The 23,374-nt window shown below is 44.9% G+C and overlaps 1 protein-coding gene and 1 long non-coding RNA gene across 4 annotated transcripts in view; both read right to left on the reverse strand.

Moving 5' to 3' along the window:
* Positions 1–3,490: 3,490 nt before the first annotated feature.
* Mtr (5-methyltetrahydrofolate-homocysteine methyltransferase) overlaps positions 3,491–23,374 on the reverse strand; it is a 76,869-nt gene continuing 56,985 nt past the window's right edge. Inside the window, exons 24-32 of one of the 3 annotated variants that reach the window (XM_006516661.4) lie at positions 22,357–22,438; positions 21,206–21,304; positions 20,073–20,148; positions 17,398–17,553; positions 15,774–15,970; positions 12,364–12,564; positions 11,507–11,699; positions 10,201–10,313; positions 3,491–9,251 (exon numbers count right to left, since the gene is read on the reverse strand). In XM_006516661.4, coding sequence (XP_006516724.1) covers positions 9,165–9,251; positions 10,201–10,313; positions 11,507–11,699; positions 12,364–12,564; positions 15,774–15,970; positions 17,398–17,553; positions 20,073–20,148; positions 21,206–21,304; positions 22,357–22,438 — 1,204 coding nt within the window. In that variant the 3' untranslated portion in view covers positions 3,491–9,164. The remainder of the gene's footprint in view (positions 9,252–10,200; positions 10,314–11,506; positions 11,700–12,363; positions 12,565–15,773; positions 15,971–17,397; positions 17,554–20,072; positions 20,149–21,205; positions 21,305–22,356; positions 22,439–23,374) is intronic. The other 2 variants (NM_001081128.3, XR_003950449.1) reach the window with 2 other exon arrangements.
* On the reverse strand, positions 4,877–8,648 carry Gm10336 (predicted gene 10336). The gene has a single exon (NR_045170.1). It is a non-coding gene; the product is annotated as a predicted gene 10336 (long non-coding RNA).

The following is a 23,374-nucleotide window of genomic DNA, read 5'->3' on the forward strand; positions in this document are numbered from 1 at the left end:
AGGGATTTCAATTTTCCATGGCTATCTCCACCCCTTAATACTACTGTTACAATGACAACTAAACGTCAACATAGAATTTAGGAGAAACACTCAAATTGCAACAGATAGTAAGGGGTGCTAGTGATAGTCTTTCTATAGGTTACTCATAAATAACACATGAATGAAAAGTAATTCTAAAGTAAGTTGAGAGGTTTTAAGGTTTTTCAAGATTTTATTATTTTTACTCGTATGTATAGTGTGCTATGTACATTCATATCACATGTGTGCAAGTGCCTGCAAAGACCAAAAGAGGATCTCAAATCCTTTGGAGCTGGGCTTACATGCAACGGCAAGCTGCTTGACATGCATGCTTGGAACTGACCTCCACCCTAGAGACTAAGGGGGAAAGCCTATGTTAATGTGAAATCATTGACTTTGTAGACGCTGTACTAGTATTCAGAAAGTATGCTGTTCAAAGTAAGGATGAAGGAAGACACAGAGGGAGGAAGGGATGCTGTATCTGGGTTGATCTCTAGACAGCAGTGTGTTGATAGCTGACTCTCTTCTCTTCAGACGGCAGATGTTCGTCCAGAAGCACTCCTCAGAAACACAGGTTGGTCATCTACAGGGAGACACCTCAGCACTTCTGTCTCAAGGGTCAGAGTGAGATAAAAGGAGGAGGCCCACCAGCTACACATGAAGCATCTGCACACATGAAGCAAGTCCGCACCAGATTTATGCCCATGGCTGACTACAGGCCATTTTTACTGAGACATGAAGCAGTCTGTGTGTGTTAAGTCTTCCCAAATACTGGCATTTCACTACACTTGTGAATGTGTGTGCATGTTACATGCATACACATGCACACAATTAACCTGATTTAGAGATAACAATAAAAAGATTACTATTCGGCTCTAGTTATGGTATCAGGTCATTTTACCTTTTTTTTTTTTTTTTAAACAGGAGTACACTGCATGCTTGCCTCAAGCCAGGTTTAAATACCAAGACAAGAAAGCTAACTAGGCTGTTTAAATTCTTAGTACAGACTTTTAGAGAACAGTGCCTTTCAGGAGACCTAGGAATTTTACTCTGGTGAGCCTTCTGTGTCAGCTTTAATATTAGAACATGGACCAATAAATATTTGTTGAATGAACATGGAAAGGAATGAGTGAGTAGACTGACATAGTCTATATTGTAGAGGACATTTCACCTTCCCGGGATCTCCGAAGGGTTTTGCCTCACCAGCACGTGCTGTGTCTGATAACCCATTGCCATGTGAGCCTTCTGGAGGAGACGATGGAGGAGCAGACTGATAGAAACAGTTTTGCTCACACTGCTCCTCCTCTGCAACAAGAGCTCACTCAAATCTACACGTTTCCTTTGAACTGAAAGGGCAATAGAAATGGATCCAGGAGATCTGTAAAACAGTACACAACAGCACAAGCAAATGAAACGGGCACCCGCAGCCTACTCCTTGTAGAAGGAATGCTTGAGCCCCAATGCTGCTTGAGAAACACTTAGGTAAGTTCTTTCCCCTCTCTCTATTTTTAGGGCTGTCATGTCTCCACTTCTTTGCACTACTTTTCCCTAACAGGACCATACATGTTTGCTGGTCAAACTACTAAATACTTCATAAAATCTATTCTCATTCCCACCAAAACCTTCACGCCTTCCATCGTAGATCCTGAATAAAAAATTGAGGGTGACATTCAAAACCAAACTCCTCTTTTCACATGATAAAACCTAGTAATTATTCTTTCTCAAGTCAGATAGTCCTGCTAATTTGACATGAACCATGCAGAATTAGCACTTTCCTTCCCCCTCAGTGCGGATGCAGTTGAATGACTCAAGCCTGCCAGGCACCGGCCCACTGTCACCACTCCCTCCCTCGTCTCGTAACCACTCCACTCCAGCGACTTTTCATCTGCCCTGACAAACTATCTTCCATGCTTTGGTGCCCTACTTGCCAGCTTAACCAATGTCAGTGTTCACTCTTTTACTGTACGATGCCAGCAGCAGAAGATACTCAACTATGCCACATAATGGGGAAGAATTTTACTTAATCTGTATTTCAGTAAGGAGAGACAGATCATATTTATCATACTTGGGTGGCTAACCTTCGAGTACAATAATTCATATGGCAAAATGTATTTTGACACTGCAGTTATACAGAATTTTAATGAATTTTTCATGGCTCTAAAGATACTGCAAGAATAATGCAGTGCTCATAAGTTATCCCTATTCCTAGCCTTGGATAAATTGTAGCTTTGGATAAACTCCTTGAATGACAGAACAGATTTGTCTGCGTGCACTGGGACACAGCAAGTCCTGTAAATGACTGCAAAAGCTAGAGAACGCTATGTGGCTTCCTGGTGTTCTGTTCGATCTTACTTGTCAGACACTTCAGTTCCTACTATGTGCCTGGCAAGACTGCTAACCCTCTGGTTCTGACACAGCTATTGCATAGCATGCTCTTCTGGGAGTACCTTATGAAGTAAAACAGGTTCTGTGCCTCTCTGTGTAATGTTTAAGTACAGGTTTGTTCTGGTTCCCCCAGTGTTACTTTTAATTAAATGAAGATGTTTCACAGGGCCTTTCTCTTGGGCTCATCTAACCTGTTAGGAATATGCAGTATTAAATGTGATTTGGCCTTCAACTCATTTGCAGTTTTTAATTTTCTAATTACAACAGAGTTTAATCCAGACTTCTATGCAAAACTGAGATGAACTAAGTAATACAAGTGTATCCATCCTTCCTTCCTTCCTTCCTTCCTTCCTTCCTTCCTTCCTTCGTGCCCTCTACTGTGTATTTGCCCGACTTGGGGGAGGGACGGTAAGTTCATTGACTCATGACTGACTCCAGCCTTTACTTGGGATTTAGTTTAGTAAGTGCACGTTTTGTCTGCACACACCTGTCTGTATGACACATGAATTCTTAGTGCCCAGTGGCCAGAACAGAAAACTGGATCCTATGGAATTGGAGTTACAGAAAGTTGTGAGCTGCCACGTGGGTGCTGGGAACTGAACCCAGGTCCTCTGGAAAAGCAGCCAGTGCTCTTAACCACAAGCCATTTTTGCAGCCCTTTCTTTCATTGAACATTTAACCCATTCAATGTCTGCTGGAGAGAAATGATTCAGCAGAGGAGATACCGAGCCTGTCTCTGCTCTTGTGGACTGCTGTGTGTGCTTCAGCTTCCTTAATGGCTTTCAGATGGATGTTAGTGCTCACCCAGAAACATGGGAGAAATCCAAGGAGGACTAGAAGAAGGTTTTAGATAAACTACTATCTAAAGAGAAATGCCTCCCAGACCCCCACCAAGATACCTACCTGTGTAGCCCTGGCTGTCCTGGAACTCTCAATGTAGATCAGGCTGACCTCGAACTCAGAGATCAGCCAGTATCTGCCTGCTGAGTGCTGAGACTAAACCACCATACCCGTCTTAAAGAGTAATTTTTCCATAAGGGGTTAGACAATGCTTTGTTATTGCTGGAGATTTAACCAGGACCTTGCATATATTACACCATGCATGTTTAATTAATCATATTTAACATTATCTACCAAGACAGCCATATTTCACTTTCCCTTTAAGTATGGACACAGTAAATAAAACGGCATCATATGATTAAGACTAGTGGGCACCAAGGTCACACCTTATAAAATAGAACCTCACTTCTCTGAGTCGCTCTGTAGGTGAGGGTACAGAGCAGCCCACTGAAGTTCAAAGCAGACTTTTTCAGTCCCTTCAAGCTCAGCGGCTCCATTAGGAGCTCACCAGAGGCTAAATATTATTAGCAAAAAATAGTTCGCCTGTTTTATGAGTCTCTACACCATGTAGTAGTCCTCTTCCTTTTATTCAAGATTTCATTTCCCATAGTTTAGTTATCTACAAGAAACTACGGTTCAAATATATTAAGTCAAAAATTCCAGAAATGAACAAGTCCTAAGTTTTAAATTTGATACCACGCTGAGTAACATGATGAACTCTCACGTTGTTCAACCTGGTCCTGCTAAGGGACATGAATGACCTTTGTCCAGAGTGTCTACATTTTATATGGTACTATACACCCTTAGTCATTTGGTAGCTGTCTGGGCTACCAATCAATTCCTGTGACATCACATAAAAAAGTAAGGGTGGCAGGACAAGCAATACAGGTGCATCGAATAAAAGCTGTATGATTTTTTTTCAAGCAAAAAAAAAAAAAAAAAAAACACCTCAAAATAATCAACCTAAGAACAAAATATTCTATACTAAGGTCTAAGATAAGAACACAGCTGTCTCTAAAGCTGTCAAAAAAGCGACAGATACTCATACTAGTTTTGCTATTGTGCCTCAAACAGCAGAAGTGACAGCCACAGTAAATAATTACGATGGAAAAACATTAAAAGTGGGACTGTGTAGTAAAGAACAGATACACACAAAACAGTGCATGTATCCATGGGTCACAGAACATACCTCCAAGGACAAAGGGTGACTACTACTGTCATTCTTACAAGCAAGGGCTGAAGAAAGAGGTATCTTTGAAAATTGCATGTGAGGACTTCAAAGCACAAACGGGATCCGAGGCTCTGCAGGCCTTTACTGAGCACCAAACACCGTGTTTGACAATATACACACAACAGGCAGACTAGGTTCTAAAGCTGCACTGCAGTCTGGCCACATCCCATCTTTCCAACAGTGCCCTCTCCTCCCTCATCTCTTAGCATATGGCACCACCCCCCCACATCCACCAAGTTAGGCTCGAAGAGATGTTAGGTGTGTAAATGCATCCCTCTTGCCCAGCTAGCTTCATCCCTGCTCTTCTGACTAGAATGTTCCCTTCTTCCAAAAGTGTGTTTGAGATACACACACACACACACACCAATATCATTGCATATAAAGTCATCATACCAGATTTGAGAATAGCATTTCACTTTTTCTTTATTGGTTAAAATATATTAAATACTCATATTTAAAATGTACAAAAATGCTGTATGTAGTCAACAGCCATAACCCTCCCACCTAAAAACTAAAGCAGCTATTCACAATTCACTTGTGTACTCTTCTCTGGCCCCTTTTAATCCCCCACCCCACAAGGCTATCTATCACTAAACTTAATTTGGGGATTTCTGTGACCTTTTAAGTTTTTATCACACATGTAACTATCATATACATTCTTTGATCTCATTCACTTTTGAGCTCAATGAAAACAGCATCATGCCATTGAGTAGACTCAAGAGACTTGCTTTGCCCCTATTTCCTGTGATTCACCTTTATTGCCAAGTGTAGCTGTAGTTCACTCAATTTTACTGCATCATGATATCTTATAAAACCACTTTCCCATGGACAGAACTTTAGTTATTCCTGTTACTAGCCTGATTATATTGCCATGACCAAAATGTAAGACATGGCTGAACATGCCTGGAGTTCTGGCCTTGTTCACATCTGTGAAGTGTAACTGTTCTCCAGCACTGATATGTAGCATGTGACTACTTACAGATCTGACATTGTGGGCCACGTTCTTGCAAATGTCATAGATGTGAACCCGAATCTCACACTTCTCATCACCACAGAGCATCTGTTTACCAGCCTCAAGAGAAAGCCTTTCTCTCTTCTATATTTTTCAAAATAGAACATTTCTATACATTCTAGTAGCTAATCCCTTATTAGTTACTTAAAAAAAAAAAGTCTTCTCACCTAAATCACTCACTTGCTTAGCAAAGGTCTTTGGTTTTGGGTGGCACTGATGTAAGCCACTTCTGTACTGCGCCTGACACTATTTCTGCAGTAAAATTTGGTGTACTGTCAGACGAATTCCCTGAATCTTTCTTCATCTTCAGCAACCTCTAGCCAGTTTTGACCCTTTGCATTCCACATGAATCATCTGCTTATCTTCGTCATGACATCAGTTGGTATAACTGCTGGAAATCTTTGACTTTATAGTTCACTTTGGAAAGATCTGGCATCTATATAACCTTTAATGCTTCTATTTACTGTCCCTCATCTGTTCCTTTCCTGCTGCTCCATCTCTGTTCTTCAGGTCCTAAACCGAGGCAACCAGGACCTTCCCTGAATACTTCCACCACCAGCCTATCACATTTTTGAGCTAACTAGTCTAAAAACGGACAGTATCGGGTGAGCCTGCAATCTGCTGATTTGGTGGGACCAATTCGTCTTTCTACTGGAGAGCAGATGAGACACTTAGAAGCAAGGATTGGGACACTTTACTGGGAAACGCCGTGTGTACTCCTTCAGGAGCTGGGGGGGGGGCAACCTTATGAAGGAACAAGGATTAAGGATGGAGGGTCCTGGAGTATGATAGATGAGATCAACCTCTGAAACAACAGGCTGGGAGAGCAACTAATACAGGATGTAAGACTTGAAGTAGGTAGAAGAAGAAACTTAAGGAAAAAAAAATATAGTTGAGAAATGACCATAGAGGCTAATAAAAAAACTGTCATAAGGAAGGGGATAAAGAGAAAGCAACTCTCTAGGAAGGCCTAATTAAAAAGTCATCAGTGGTAAGAGATGAGAAACATACCTCCCCTGACTCCACTGAATTAAGTGAGCGCAGAAGAAAAATAAGTGGTACATGAAAGAAGCACAATGTGTGTGAGGAGCACACACATGAGAGAATCACCTAGAAAGAGTTAGTCCCATGTGTGCTTACTATGAATGGAGGGGAACTGCTAGAGAAATAGCTCAAAGGAGAAAGTTACCAAGACTACTATCCCTAGGCCCTAGTACCAGCCACTGGTAGCAGAGCAAGCAGCAAAATGGAGAAAACGCCTTTGGAGTTGGTTTTCTTCTACCATGTGGGTCCCAGAGCACAAACCAGGTGAGGTTTGGCAGCCTGTGCATTTACTCACTAAGCCTTCCTGCTGGTCCTGTTTTTGTTTTTGGAGAGGCTATGGAACTCAGGATGGCCTGTTACTCAAGCAAATCTTCCTGCCTCAACTTCCCAAATCCTGTGATTACAGACAAGGGTAGCACTTCTGGCTACGTCCAATTCTAAACTGGGGGGGTGGGGGTGGGGGGCGGGGGCGGGGAATGCAGCCCTAATGAATATGCAAGCCTCAAGTGTGAATGAGTTCCTGTCAGGATCTCAGAGGCCAACTGTGAGGGAACATGCTAGGTGCATGCAATCACACACATCAGGGCCCCGGTTAGAACGTTAGTCTTTGAGCCCAGCTTCTCTGGAATACTTAAAATAAATGAAGAAGGATGCTTTCGAGTTTTCTTTTATATTTCTTAGTATCTATACACCTACCTAAACATGCAAGGAAAAGGAAAAAGGGAGAAGAGAGAAGAGGAAGGAGGAGGAAGAATAGGAGGAAGATGATGAAAAAGATGACGGGGATGACATAGGTCATGGGATTAGATCAACGACATATTTGGGGAGCCAGCTGAAAGAATGGCAAGGAAATAAGAAGACTTAGTAACTCTTCAAATGAAATACAGTAAACTATATGACAGTGATTCCTTCTCACAGATGAATGTTCCAAAGCCTAAAGAACATGCCTGCCATGGAACTATGTCCCGAAACTAAGAGACTCAGGCCAGTGAGTCCCATTTACAATTTAGGACAAGTTAAAGATGCCTTAAAGAAAAGTAGACAGTTCTTTTCACTCTAAGGACCAGTGGTACAAAAAGTGTGTGCTACTTGAAAATAAGCTTGGAAAGATTACAAACATATAGGATTGTCATTACCCAACTATCATTTTCTTCTTTTCACCTCCAAATACACCAGGGAGCGTGTTTGGTGTAAGTGGCTTGGAACAACATATGAGGCAAGGAAGGAGTCTGTCTCACACAAGATGAGTCCTGATGCTATGGATAACACATGAGAGGTGGCTTCTCTTTCTCTGTCAGTGTAAACTGTAAGTTGGGGTTCTAATCCCAGGAGGTCAGTCACACCCCATACATACTCCCCTACTCTCCCTCCCCCCTTAACTTCGCTCTCATTCTTCCTGTGAGTACCTACAGGGCTAAGACTACAGAGCTCTACAGAACCTCCACTTATTAAATATCTGTGTGTATGTATCAGAACCATCTCCATACATAATCCTGTTGAAACCTCACCCCAATGAGACCGACTGACACGACTGTTCTCGTTTTTCAGATGAGCAGTGTGGGGAAGTCTCAGCACTTGGCTCCTGTCACACAGCAGCTACACAGAAAAGTTAAAGTCTGAGTCCGTGCCTTCAGAGCCTGTGCTCTGAGCAATTTCTCCAGAAATATCAAAAAACAAGACAACGTAGTATATCTAAAATATAAGTAGTTGGAGTCAAGTGCAGGCAAAGAGTTGAGTGGCTTTAAGTCAGCCCTTGGTCCAGCTCTGCACAGGACATCAGGGCTCAGCTAACAACCTGTTTGATTCTGAGAGCAGCAGATGATAATGCCTTTGGGAGTCACTTTCTCTCTTCCATCCCCACCTTAGAGCAAGTGACTGTGAAACTACAACAGACAAGAAACCTTGAAGGATATGACTGTGCCTACCGGCACACCAGGGATATCAGTTCCAGTCCGTCTGTCCAGCAAGCAGTGAGCCTCTGCCACAGAGTTCTACATCCGCTTAGTTACACCTCAGAAGTGAGATGTCACAGGAGAAAAGAAAGGAATACTTTTCTCCCTGTCCAGGTCCTTTGCTGAAACCACTTAGACTGAAATGTCACATTTCTCACGGTGAGACTTTGCTCCAGGGTTGCGTTTCTCTATATATTCTCCTTGTATTCAACTGATTTTCAGAATCATTTTTAATATATGAGGCAGCCAATAAAAACAGACAAAAAACTAAACCAAACCAAACCAAACCAACCAACTAACTGACAGATAGACAAACCCAGGAACAAATGCCTTCCTGGGTCAAAGGTAAAAATGGGGAAAAGCTGGGTGCCCTGCTTTGAATGCAAAAGATGTCTTCCGCTTGCCCCAATCATGAGGGCCCAGGAACACCATGAGCCTTGGCACTTTGTTGCTTCTCATTTAAGGTCCCTGGAAAAGTGCTTCTTTTCCAGAACCCTAGAGGCCTGCTCTGCATCGCAGTCAACCAGCCTCTCCCAGCAGGGCAGAGGGCAGGGCAGGGCAGCGCAGGGCAAAGGCGCTTTTGTTGTTATTTCTAAGGCACGCTGGATTATCCCCCCTGAGGTCAGCAAACATAAAAGTTTAAAGGAAAAACAGGAAAGAGTAAAGGAGTGTGAGAGAGGGATCAGTCTGTGTCATAGCCCAGAATGGGACCAAGCCATTTCTCCACCTCGGCCACTGGCATGTTCTTCCTCAAAGCATAATCCTCAGTCTGCAAAAGACACAGAAAGAAGCGGCTCGGTAAACCAAAGTGCTACGATTGATTGTCTGGCCTGAGTTTCTACAGTTTCTGGCAATAAACACTGAGTACCTGAAATATCTTGTCTTAATAGCAAACTACTGAGCTAAACAGAAGCAGAACATTTTCTGTCTGCTTACTTGCCTGTTCTTGAGGTAGAAAACATGTGGTGAGTATTCGCTGCTTAGTGGCTGGTAGGGTGTGTGTGTGTGTGAGTGTGTGTGTGTGTGTGTGTGAGAGAGAGAGAGAGAGAGTGTGTGTGTGTGTGAGAGTGTGTGTGAGTGTGCATGTGTGTGAATGTGTGTGAGTGTGTGTGTGAGCGTGTGTGTGTGTGTGTGTGTGTGTGTGTGTGTGTGTGTGTGTAAAAAGAGGGAGGATTAAATCATGGGAAGAATCAGGGTAATGGGCTGAAATTAAGACATAAACTGGACTGAGTTTATTTATGAAATCAAATTAGACACAAGATGGGATGAACTTACACACACACACACACACACACCACAATATCACGTGGTGAGTATTCGCTGCTTAGTGGCTGGTAGGGTGTGTGTGTGTGTGAGTGTGTGTGTGTGTGTGTGTGTGTGAGAGAGAGAGAGAGAGTGTGTGTGTGTGTGAGAGTGTGTGTGAGTGTGAGTGTGCATGTGTGTGAATGTGTGTGAGTGTGTGTGTGAGCGTGTGTGTGTGTGTGTGTGTGTGTGTGTGTGTAAAAAGAGGGAGGATTAAATCATGGGAAGAATCAGGGTAATGGGCTGAAATTAAGACATAAACTGGACTGAGTTTATTTATGAAATCAAATTAGACACAAGATGGGATGAACTTACACACACACACACACACACACCACAATATCACTTTATTTTCATTTCAAATAGATCCTACGGGTCCATCTAAAGACAGTTATGCAGAGAAGCCTCATACTTACCTGATCTTTGGAAATTTTCCCCACAGCAAAATATTTGGCCTTTACGTTGGAGAAGTACAGCCCTGACACTGCTGAAGCGGGTGCCATTGCCAAGGATTCTGTCAGCCTGATGCCTGAAGAGAAAGAACCACAGGACCCATCAGTGCCTGGGCAGGGGGCTAATGACTCTGAATAAGCAGCAAGGAAACTCATGCCTTCTTACAAAGACGCAATAAGAAGCTCAGATCACAGTCTTGCCAGGTGGAAAACCAAATTCAAGACATGCATATTACACCCAGTGGGAGCAAGCCTGGGAAAGACTTTCATCCTTTCCCCAGCTACCTGTGATCAGGGTTAGAGGCTCCGATTTGTCCCTAAGCCTGAGCCTTCTCAGGCAGGACTGCTAACCCTGGAAGTGACAGAATCGCCCACAGCTCCCCACTGTCAGTCAGTCAGTCAGTGACTGCAGAAATGAAGAACCAGCCCACAAAAGCACTGAGGAGTCCTCAGGACTGTTAATCTGCACCAGTCACTCTGTGGACAAAAACAAAGGCCGAATACGTTCTAATATGTTCTAAAAATCTCCAGCTAGCTCAGAGGGAATGGGACCCCCACCCAGACACTGCGACTCCTTGAGTGGTTCCTGCAGACCCAGATCCAGTGCCACTCCCACTTCCTTCCTTCACCAGCTTGGACAGCTAACTTTGATTAGTTCCACTGGGTCTGTGATTCACCTCGAGTCCTCTTACTGCACAAGCTATGCAGTAAGGATGGGACAACACACAGCTTCAGAACAATGGCGACCCTGAGCCACGGACGAAGACGCTGCTGTCTCAAGAGTGCACAGGTCGACTTTCAGTTTTCAACCCTGAGACTGAACCCACAGAGAAGGTACAGGGGAATGATGACCGCAGAGGAGCACGGATGCTAGTGACAAGTGCAGGGAGTCAGGAAGGGGCTATGGGAGGCTGGCGGCTTGCCAGTCTAGAGCAAGCAGCGCAGGCCCAGGCAGGGAGAGCACACCGCTGACAAGACAGAGACTACTGTACCAAGAACAGAAAACTAGGACAGGAAAGGCAGGGGGAGAAAAGGGAACACAGTAAATCCACAACCAGGATGGGGCAGGAGTAAATAGTTTAAACTGCTAAGTCTGAAATAGTTAAGAAAAAATACGGTGTTGCAATTTTGAAGTAAAAAGCCAGATCCCATCTACCTGAGAAAGAAGGGGATGAGAGATGACTTCATCCTAAGTTCTCCCACTTTATAAGGACTTTAGCTGCATATGTCTTTGGTGAGTGCATGCGCTCAGTGAGCGGTCCCCACATACCTGTGGCCTGCTCGATGCTGGCCAGTCTCCACATGGTAAGCTTCTCAGTATGGTCAGGCTGGCTGGGGTAACCAGGAGCTGGCCGGATGCCCTCATACCGGAGTCTGCGCAAGTCTGGGACGCCCAACTGCTCACTCCTAGAGTAGGCCCACAGTTCTCGGCGAACTCTCTCATGGAGCTCCTCTGCAAAGGCCTGTGAACACAGAAGAGAGGGGGTACAACCAGGCAGAAGCAGCCTGTGGCCTCTATCCTTGCGTCACAGTGGCACCGAACTGCTTTCCACCCCTGGCCATGGTCAGGAAAAACTGCACTTTCATTAGGGGCTCACTCTGAGTGCTAAGCCATTGTATTTAGGGATCTGAGAATTCTAGGCTATTTTTCTGAAGTCAACGGGACCACGGCTTCACCAGAAGAGTACTAGGACCGCAGAGCTATACTCTCCATGGCCCGCTGAGAAGAAAGGGGACAGGACCTCCCGCAGCCTGGGCTTCCCCAACTCACATGCAGCAAGATAACTCTACAAAAGTTGCCAACACTAGAGAGAAGGATTCTGAAGAAGAAATTTGACTTTAATTCTGGGAGTTATCAATAAATGTATCACAATAATTAAAGGAAGACCAATTCAGAAATAAGGTGAAGCCTCTAGGGGCAACAACCAACTAATGCAGCAATGAAGGTTTCTCTTTGCTCAAAAGATGACACATGAGCGGCATTTGGGAGATACAGGATTTTAAAATATAAGTCACGTTAAATCCAGAGGCATCTAGCTCAAGTAGACTCTAATGGCTGCTAGGTTTTCTGACCCTGTCATGGGAGCTCCAACATCTAGACTCTGCCAACATCTACCCAACGTCTACCTCTGCCAGCCTGTCGCCCAGCGCCTTCACCATGATGCTGCTGTAGTCATCGCCATCATCCTCATAGGTCTTACTCAGCTCTTCAACCCCAAAGCAGGCAACAGCAAACAGACCCAAGTAGTCACAGACACCAGAATGCAAAGGAGCAATGAAGTCTGAGAGGCAGTGGTAGGGGTCTGTACTAGAAGAGTCCTTCTCAGCCTGAAAATCCAAGCATTAGGCAGAGAAGCCATTAGCATCTACTGTATTCCACTCTATAAATGAAATGAGATTTTAAAAAAATATATATGACATGATGCAGCATATGTAATCAGGAAACTTGCTCATTTATATACTGACACTAACACTTCTGAATACCTGCAGGCACTGTTGTCAATTCAGAGCAGGTTTGAAATGAGCCTGATAGATGTATAGCCTTCAGTGTGCATCAACAGATGAAGTTTAACAAACTGCTGCAGTAAGGAGCCTACAGCCAGGTGTTGTCTTATCCTCTATTTTATTCTTAGCTGGTAACTGATCCTTCCCTGCTATGAAGCTAACAAATAAGGTCTTATACATATTACAGCCAATTAAAAGTTAAAGGACATGCATGTTATGTATTCACTAATAAGTGAATATTAGCCAAAAAAACATACAGAATACACAAGATACAGTCCACAGAATTCAAAAGGCTCAAAAGCTGAAGTGCCCAAGTGAGGATGTCTCAGTTCCACTTGGGAGAGAGAAAAAGCAATCACAAGTGGGGAGGGAGGGAGGGAATTGGGAGGGAAAGTGAATGGGAAGGGGGGAACCTGATCTGGTATTGGGTGAGGGAAAAGGACTGAAGCCCTGCAGAAAGAATAGAAACAGGCAACCTCAGGAAATAGGAGGTTGGGGGACCCCCAGAGTGCACCAGAGACCTGGGAGGTGAGAGACTCCCAGGACTCATAGGGAGGGACTTTTGATGAAATGCCGGGCACCGGGGAGAGGGAACTTATAGAGCCTACCTCCAGCAGGAAGACAGGACATCAAGTGAGGGATGGGGTTGCCACCCCACAGTCACATCTCTGACCCATAATTGTTTCTGTCTGAAAGAATTACAGGGATGGAAATGGAGAGGAGCCTGAGGAAAAGAAGGTCCAGTGACAAGCCCAAAATGGGATCCAAGTCAAGGGGAGGTCCCAAGGCCTGACAATATTTCTGAGCCTATGGAGAGCTCACAAAAAGGGACCTATCATGACTGCCCTCTGAAAGACCCAACAAGCAGCTGAAAGAGTCAGATGCAGATATTTGCACCCAACCAATGGACAGAAGCAGCTGACCCCTGTTGTTGAATTAGGGAAAGGCTGAAAGAAGCTGAGAAGGGCGATCCTGTAGAAGGACCAGCAGTCTTAATTTGAACTCCAGAGATCTCTCAAACATTGGATCACCAGCTGATATGACGCCCCCAACACACATACAGTAGAGGACTTCCAGGTCTGTGTTCATTCAGAGATGATGCACCTAACCCTCAAGAAACTGAAGGCCCAAGGGACTTTAGAGGTCAGATGGGATGGAGAGTGAGGGCATCCATGTGGAGACAGGGTGTGGTAGAGAGGAGGTGTGGGATGTGGAGCAGTCGGAGGGTGGGAGGAGAGGGCTGGGGAATGGAATATGGAATGTAAAAAAATGAATTACAAATAAAATTAAATTTAAAAAAAGTTAGTAGCTGATAACTATTATTTCCTAAATATTTACTTAACGCTGTTCTTTATAGGGTACTAATTTAGCTCTCAGCAATCCCATGAAAAGGGACCCACAAGCTCCAATTCACATGCAAGAAGTCTGAGACATAAAGTTTGACCCCAGAGGCTCAGCCAGTGGCAGGATCCAGGAACAACACCAGTGTTCCATCAGGTCCTAGAGACAAATGCTCCTAGATACATGCTACTGCTCTAGACTGATCAATTAATCATACAGGCCACCCAAAATCATCTATGCCATTTGACAGACATGAAAGCAAAGGCAGCTGACCCCAGGCAAAGAATGAGCAAGTGGCTGCAGGTCAGAACGTATCTGCTAAAAACTCGCACAAGTGTCGCAGAGCTCGGGGGCAGAGGTGAATGGAGAGTCCACTTTCCAGCGGTGCTCTAGTGTTCTGTGATTTAGAAAATAAAATAAAAAAGCAAGAGAGGGACACAGAGCTACTCTGCAGCCCAAGACAGACAGGTCACTGGTCCCACTGTGCCTTAGAAGAGATGGCCATCAGAGCTACTCTGAACAAAAGGCTCCCACTCAGAGTAATGAGGTGCTCCGCTACAATTTTTTAGTGCCTAGCCTAGCAGGCAATATGTGTCCATGGTCCAATTCCCCTCTCTTGGGACTACTAAAAGGGTGAACCAAGAATCCATTGTAGCAATGCCCTTATGCAGCGCGTCCAGGCTTCCCGACACAACAGTATTTAGTTCACTCTGAAAGTGAAAAGACAGCAGAGAGAAGCCAAGGACTGGAGGATGAAAGAATGGGCCCAGCAGAGGTCCCTGGCCTTCACTACCAGTCAAAGGAAAGCTCCCCATTCCCCAGCAAGAGCCAGAGCTCAGCGCTGGAACTGCCTGCTCTATCCTGCGGTGTCTGCACCTGAGCACACAGAGGAAAGCTTTAACTGTTCTCACATAACTCATGATAGCATTAGGGCCCAAATTTAAGAATTCCCTCTGATGTTACTACTAAAACCCTGCCATTATGAACTGCATTATGATAAAAGGCAATGCTACCGATTTTAAATTACTAAAAAAAGTAACACTGCAAATTATTAAATTCTAGCTCCACTTCTTGACTAAGGCAATTGTGTCTATAGCAGCTAAAGTCCTTGCTTGGCAAGGTAAGGCAAAAACAAAAACCAGAGGCTGTGCACTGCGGAGACCAGCTACAAAGAGAAGTAGAGCCAGGGTGCACTAAGTGTGCTTGTCTCTGCAGACAAAGCTCACTGGGTGCCAGCTCCCTCTGCCCATGTTCCATTCTCTGCGAAACAGAGACGTAAGCTGCCCGACACAGCACTATGTGGAGGGTCTCACTCCCTCTTCAGTGGATATCTGAGACAGTAAGCCACATGTCAGTCTTGAGTAGCAGACTCAGGTGAAAAGCAATTGTTGGGTTCCTGCCTCCTAGTTTCAAGAGCTAAGGGGACTGAAAGGCTAAGAGCATGAGTATGACAGCTAAGCTAACAGAACTATCCTTGTCTCTCTGCAGACTACAGTGAACCCCTACACCCATGTTGGAGTCTTCTCTCCATCCTCACAGAGGCCTAAGACTCAGGCCTATGGAGGACTGTTTAGATGAAGTGAGACAGACAAATGAAAGGCTCCGATTCCTTAATTCCCAACTGACATTTAGTGTAGTTTGCAAACCTGAAAGTCAAAGCAATGCCCTCGCTGTCCACACACATTGCATACCTGCTGCCTCAGTCCATAGAAGGTGGCTATGGGCTCAGCGGCCTGGGGCACCACCCCCTCTGCATACAGGTGGATGTCATCCTGGACACTCTGTGCTGGCCAGAATCCAACCACACCCCTGGCCTGCAGTTTCTTTTGACTAATCAGTATGTTCAGCATATTCTGAGCATCATTGTATACCTTTCTGGCTTCTTCACCTATTAAAAATATATAAGGATGTATTTAAAGATGCCAATAGTAATCTGCAAATAACAATTAAAACACTGCCACTTCTCCTTCCCCACAAAGACTGTTTGCCACGGACACAGCCTGAAACAGAGTACAGAGTAGATAGTGGGTCCATGAAATGAGCCCTAACAGTGGGCCTCCTCTAGCTCAATGTGTTTATATTTTCCCATTTAGTAGAATCCTGAGGCTAAATCCATGGCACCTCTTGTCAAAAAAGAAGGCAAGAACTGATATTCCACATATAATCCCATTAACTTCCCAGTGATGTTTGGACGAGACAGGGTCAACAGCGAAGTGTGGCCCAAATCCTCTTACATGGTGTTGGTGCTGTAACCTGGAAGGTGTCAGCATCTGCAATGGTAGGCACCCTCCTTCCTGATGTCCTACAGCTCTGGGACACTCTCCTTCAGTTCCCATTAGCTCTCAGTGGGCAACGTGTGCTGCCCTGCCCTGCCTGGGTGAAGTACAGTCCTACACTCCCTTCTCAGGTTGCCTGTGGTGGGCACAAGGACAGTACAGTAAGAAGCCGCTCGCCTAAGCCTTCGACTGCCCGTAAGCATTTTAACCCGCCCAGGACCCTCTCGAAGCTGACAAGTGTCTTGTTCCCGGGCTCTCTCCATCGAATCTAATGGTTCAGCAGGATGCCTCCTCCCGTGCTGCTCTGCTGTGGCGTCTTCATGCTGTGATTCCAAGTCTCTCGGTTCCTGGGTGGGGGTGAGCTACCCACGATAACCGAGGGGAACAATTTACTGATTTATTCATTTCTCTTCTTTATAACACCAAGTCTCCCTCCTTCCTTGAGTGTTCTGGGTACAACGAAGTCTGCAACTCCCCACGTGGACACCTGCATCCAAAGCTGCCCACTTTCCTTCTCTGAAATATCCTTTTTTCCTGGTTCCTATCCCTATACCCAGGCTCACCAACCCCATGGAATCTTCAATAACATTTCAAGTCCCACCACTTCCAGGAAGCCCACTCTAATCTCCTGTTGGAGTTCTAGCCCCTCTTCTTATGTGAGTGGGATCCCAGGCAGAGCCCTTAGCAAGAGTCGAGCATCAGCCCAGAACAAACCTAGGACTGTCAGCTCCACTGTAGTCAATCAGGTACTAAACCTCAAGATAGCTCCTTTTTTTTCTTTTTTTTTGCCTCTCTGCCATGCAGAGACCAGTGTGTAACTGATGTCAGTAAGTACATTTATTTGAAGAAAATGTTAATAAAAGGGCACATTTACCTGACATGATAAGGGCAAGCAAACACTGAAATGCTCGTGTGAAAGCTGAGTGGTGAGTCACGTGGAAGCAGCTGTATCCTGTACAAACTAAACACTTAGTGCCTTCCCTCAAACCACTCCGAATCACAACACATCGTGAACACCAGGCAGGCAGGACTTACTAACCTACTGCTTTGTCATTAAATATCTTGGGAAATCCTCGGTTCGGGTACTTGCCCCGGAGCTGCCAGACGTCAAAGAAAGGCTTCCAGTCAATGTAGTCCACCAGCTTTTGCAGGTTGTAGTCCTCAAAGACCTGGGTCCCAATAAACGTGGGCTTCACTAGAGGAGAGGCACAGCTGTCAGCGTTGGCACAGCAGCTGGGAGAGCACTCACACCAACACACACTGAGGTGTCCTCTGCTGCTCCTCACTCCACAGCGCACTCCCACACCTGCTTCCCTCCTGTCACCCGTAGGAGTTGTCTTACCAAGAACAGAACTTTCAATTACTGTGGAAAAGGAATTTTCCCATGCAGCTGACTGACTGCTGGAAACTTCCCTCCACCCTTCTAGCCCCACCATAGCCAAGAAAAAAGGAAGCCTTGAGTTCATCCCTGAGTATACAGACGGTCAGAGTGTTAAAGACCACTGCAGAAGCAGAAGGGCTTGTGTAATACACTACTCGTATCAGGTTTACAAACATGAACCAAGAGCCTTGCCTGCACAGTCATTCTCTCTCTCTTTCTCTCTCTCTCTCTCTCTCTCTCTCTCTCTCTCTCTCTCTCTCTCTCACACACACACACACACACACACACACATACACACACACACACAGAGTAGGGACATATACTGAAATGAGTTCCCTACTCTGCAGGGGAGGGACAAATACAGGACCTCCACTATGAATAAATACCCGATTTTAAAAAAAAAAAGGAGTCATAAATCATTTCTTAGATTGTATAATGGAAATAGAGGGGTGTTCAGAAATTGTCCTTTATATCCAAGCCTGAAACATACCATAACATACATGATTCTGGGGCCTCTATAGGCAGACTGTGCTCCAGCCATTTCAGGACACCAAGGACAAAATGCCACATGGATACTGGGCCAGAGGCCAAGGTACCAGTGCTACTGCCAACTCTGAATGGCCATGTCTCCCTGTGACTAGGGATCTGAGGACTGGCTGTTCCACTGTTAGCAGCTGCTCTGAAGAACACCGGCCTCTCAGGAAGCAAGGGGAGAGCGGAGGAGCTCTTAACTAGAATCTCTGCCTTCCTGCACCGCAGTGACTCCTCCCATCTGTTCTGCCATCTTCCCATGATTCACAACTGCCCCTCTTTTCAACCACCATTGAACAGCTTTGTTAACAAAGTCTGGATAGTCTTCTTAGGAGAGAAACTGAAGAGAGACCACTGACACTCCAGACTTAAAGAGGCCTCTTGTTACAGTGGCCTGCAGCTGTGGAGCTGCTGAGGGCAGGGCTACTCTTGATCAAGCTTCATGCCCAGAATCCTGGGGTTGTTGCTTCAGGCTCTTCTTCCCAAGGTCTAGAGAGAGAAAGCTGTCCTTTTTAGGGTTTGATGTCCTATAGCTCCCTGAAGATAACTGGAATAGCCTCAAAACATGGGAAGGCCATACCTTGAGACCCGCATCCTTCAGGCAGTAAGGTAGATAGAGCCGAGTGATGCATCATATGGGGGTTAAAAAAGGCAACCCAAGAAGTATCTCCACCACTACCAGGAGCCACAGCCCTTTTAGGATCGACAACTTGCCCTGACGCCTCTAGACCAACGTTTAGAGTAAAGATAAACAGTAAATAAAGACCCACAGCATGGACTCTGCTCTAGTGATTTCTAGGTCTTCAAAGGTTTTCACATTAGTATCTAATTTTACCCTTTGAACATTTCCTTAAAGTAATCCCCCTTTACACAACGGAGCTTGTAAAAATGCAGAAGACAGACACTCAAGGTCACAACAGTGAATCAGAGCCAGGAGCCAAGTAGGGACAAGCACTCGGGCCTCCAGCTCCCAGTCTGGCACTCTTTCCACTAAACCACCCTGAACCCAGCAGGAGTGAAATCAGAACTGAGCACACCTACATTTGCAATTTCATCTCAACTCTGCAGAGCATGTGTAGAGCACAGATGTCATGAGCACTGAAAGCGGATTTCAGACATTACCTTGAAAATACGGATTCTGCTAACAGAACCCCCTTTCACCCTGTCTTGGTTTTGCATTTGTATCTCATGTCTCTCTGAGCCTGTCAAAACATCTTACGCATATTATTCCCTTGTGAACACCTATGTGAGGTAAGAAAAGTAGCTAGAAATAAAACAGGAAGAAACCACATAACAGAAATTAAAAGGGAAGCATCCAGAGACAGAACAAGAAAGTGAAAAGGGACCCAGCTTTGCTGCAGAGTCTCTCAAGACCTGTAAGTGCAAGGCCATTTTATATTTCAGACATTCCAAGCCAAGTCTTTGGCCTGCATGCAACTCAGGTCAGTTGAGAAGTCCCACTCAAGCACAGCACAGGCTACAGAAGATAAACCTGATACTAGAAACCTGACAGTCATTCCAGTTACTATCTGAAATTCCCTTCTCTTCAGTTAAAATGGACACAATAGCCATGCTTGGTACAGAGTCATCAAGGACTCAGTATACTATGATGAATCCATCTCACAACAGTGGTGGCACTCAGTAGGTCTTCCTATCTACTTTCTTTTCCATTGGTGGAGTGGCTCATATGACACACAACTGAGAAGTTCTCACTGCAGGCTCCTTTGTAGCCAAGCACTGCAACACGTCCTAGACACTGTCAGTTATCACACTTAGCTGTGAGTCCAGCAGCAGCCACAGACCTGGATGAGGTTCAGAGAGCCAATCAATGTGGAAACCGTGTTTTCTGGCTTGACTTAGGGGTACGTATTTTCTCTCCTGTTGAAGAAAATAGTCAGAATCACTTAGCTTTTCTATCTCTACAATGAAAACATGGCCACGGAAGCTGATGTAGAAGCTTTTGCAAACGAGACAAATAACCAAATAAACAAAACAGAACCCTTTTAAAAGAAAATCCCTACCCTTTCCCACCCACTGTGGCTTCACACTGCCACTAGAAGAGGAGACAGTAAAGAGTGACATGTGTTTACTAGCTCCACATTGTGGTTCTAAGTCTGACCCTGCAGACTCGACCAGCTCTTTCAGGACACAAGTCGGTCTTGGAGTTAGCTGCCCCACCATAATGACCCTGAGGATCAGACCAAGGCAGACCCAAAGAACTGTCAGCTGTAGGCAACTGCAAGGAGAGTGGGAAGAAGGCATCAGCAGCACCTGGGGCTGCTATTCATTCTCTCGTTTATATCCTAGCAACTCTCCTAATGTCCCACACAAAGATGGAAGGCAGAGCACCATGACTTCAATTATGGAGTTCCTGAAGCCTAGAAGGGACATTGTTCTGAATGGCAGAAAACCTTGGGCAAGTAAGGAGAGGAGAGGTTTGTGAGTGTCTGGTTAATGCTCTATTTTCCTCCATTTCCCCCTCAAGCACAAGTCTGAGGATACCATTTTGGGATGATCTAGCTCCCACCTCTGGGATGTCAGTAAGCTCTTTCCCATCGGCCTGGTGTCTGGCATGGAGCCTAACACCCACTCAAGACTCAGAATGTTTGGCTCAAGACAGAAAAATAAAATTCTCAAGTGTTTCAAGACATAGTCTTGGTGGGTAGCCCAGGCTGGCTTCAAAGTCATGATCCTCTTGCCCCTCTAAGTGCTGGGTATAAGTAAGTAGGTCCATACCCTCCTTAAAATGCATTAGAACAACCAAAAGCAAAACGACAACAACAAAAAACCCACTCAGGACTATAGATACCAGAGAACTCAGATCTGAGCTAGGAAATAGACCTCTTCAAAGGACTCCTCAAACAGTCAACAAAGCCTATGAAAAACCATGAGTCACTGTGATCTGAAATGAGCAAGACCTGCTTTTATCACTTACTTTGAGAGACTCATAGTGGTCCTGTCTAATATCTTCATACTCTTCCAGTATTTCTTCAAAGTAGTCATCTCTCAGATTTTCATCTAACAGCTGAGAACACTGAAAGGGAAGATGAAGCTCAACAACCACGAGGCAGCAAAGGAAGACAAAGAGCTCAGAGGCTAGGGAGGTGGGCGGCAGACAAGGATGCCGGCTCCATGACCTCACTTTAATCCCTAGGACCCACGGTACAAGAAGAGAACTAGTTTCTACAAGTTGTCTCTGAGCTCCATACACACTGTGACACTGCACTACCATGACCACCCTGAGATACACTCAACTCAGCATAATCGTGATTACTGTAAAAATTCCATATATACTCCATATAATTAATACACAGATCTGAAATTTTTCCTTTTAGAAGATAGCTCAGAAACTGTGGTCACTGTCATCCAGTCTGCATGATGCTCCTAGAGTCTCCCAGATTATCAGCTCCTTCAGTAGATTTCTTCTCCTTCAAAAGTCTCTGTTGTCAGATCATGGGCTTTTGTTGAAAACTACAAATGTGATTAAGGACAGAAGGGACTGCTTAGCTCTTGTCTATCTTACACTGAGTTTCTAGGTGAAGGAAGCAGGATGTCGCCCAGCTGTTGTAGCCTCTTATTCAGCAAACACATGAGAATGACAATCAGGATTTACCAGAGGACAAGGGAAAGACACCTAGGCAAGGATTTTGTTAAATTCATTAAGAAACTATTTATTACTCTGGATTTTGAATATCGTTCTAATTTCTGGTTAAGTCAGCTGGCCCTATCAATTTCTTATATCCAAAAGGTCATTTTACATTCCAGTTAATTCTAGCAATAGTCAAAGAGATCATGTCATATCTGTAGATTAAAGGCATCTGTCAGCCTGGTCAGATGTATAAGTACAAGGCCTCTCGGTGCATCCTTCAGCTGCTGCTCACTCCTGTCAGCGAGCCTGAGAAAGCACTCGATGTGCGAGCAGGGCAGACACTGCAGCGACGGCACACCACCAACTCTAGCCTGCTCTTTCACATTTCTTTAGTAAAACTGGCCAAAATAAAATGGATCTTGGGTGATATCTTAGCTCTTAATGCTTTGTTCTCTCTTTACAGCACATTTAAAATAAAGGAAGGCTCCCACACTCACCACCACCACACTCTTGGATGCATCTAGGACGTGGATCACAGGCGCGCTGTACCGTGGTGCAATTTTAACTGCTGTGTGGGTTCTGAAAGTCAGGGTCCAGAAGGAAAGGACATCCGTTAGCGCTGACAGCTCAGAACCATTCGAGACAACGTCGCTACAGTGTCTTACGGGAGACTTACAAGCACTGAACTTCACACTTCTCTTATAAACTAAGAACGACTTTTCCCATCCTGAGATGGAAAAACTGGGTGAGATGATATGAATTGATAGGCCCAGGTTCCAAGGGAGTCTGACAAAATGAGAAAGGTTTGTTCACAGTTATCTGCCAGGCCTGCTTGAGCAAAGGGAGGGACCAGTCCCTGGCAGTCACACCCTATGTCGTCAAGGTCACGGTTCTTCCTCCAAATGAGCTGGGAGACAGCCAGCACCCCAGGGAAGCAGGAACCAGGCAGAAGACACAGGACACAGATCTGACTGCTGCCTCCTCTTTGAGAGAGACAGCTATACCGCTGGCCTCATCGCTAACTTCTAACTGTAAGAAGAAACTCCAGACCTAAAATTCAACATAAAATATAACAGAAAGGCTAGGGATAAAGCTGAGCAGTACAACTCTTGCTACAGTGTAGCAAGCCCTAGGCTCAATCAATCCCCAGTATCACAAAAGTGAATCAATTACTTAAAGCACAGAAGTAACTCGATATTTCATACTCACATTTGCTCAGGCCCAAGTTCCTACTGCCAAATTTTAACATAGAAATACTAGGAAGAACAACCTTTAATTTTTAAATATCACATTAAACAATTTAAAACATATCACCCTGATTGTGAGGCGCTTAAAGCAATAGTGTAGGCTATGTATAGGCAATTTCATTAAAACATACACAAAGCCCAAGTGAGAGCTGGACATACACACAGCCTCCCTCCATGAAGATGATGAAGATGATGAAGCTTGCAGAAACTCCCACCACGTATTTCCGGATGTTTCCTTCTCCCAAGTCAGGTATTTTCATATTCTTTC

This window comes from Mus musculus, chromosome 13 (genome assembly GCF_000001635.26).
Source record: "Mus musculus strain C57BL/6J chromosome 13, GRCm38.p6 C57BL/6J".
In the NCBI taxonomy this organism is placed as follows: domain Eukaryota; kingdom Metazoa; phylum Chordata; class Mammalia; order Rodentia; family Muridae; genus Mus; species Mus musculus.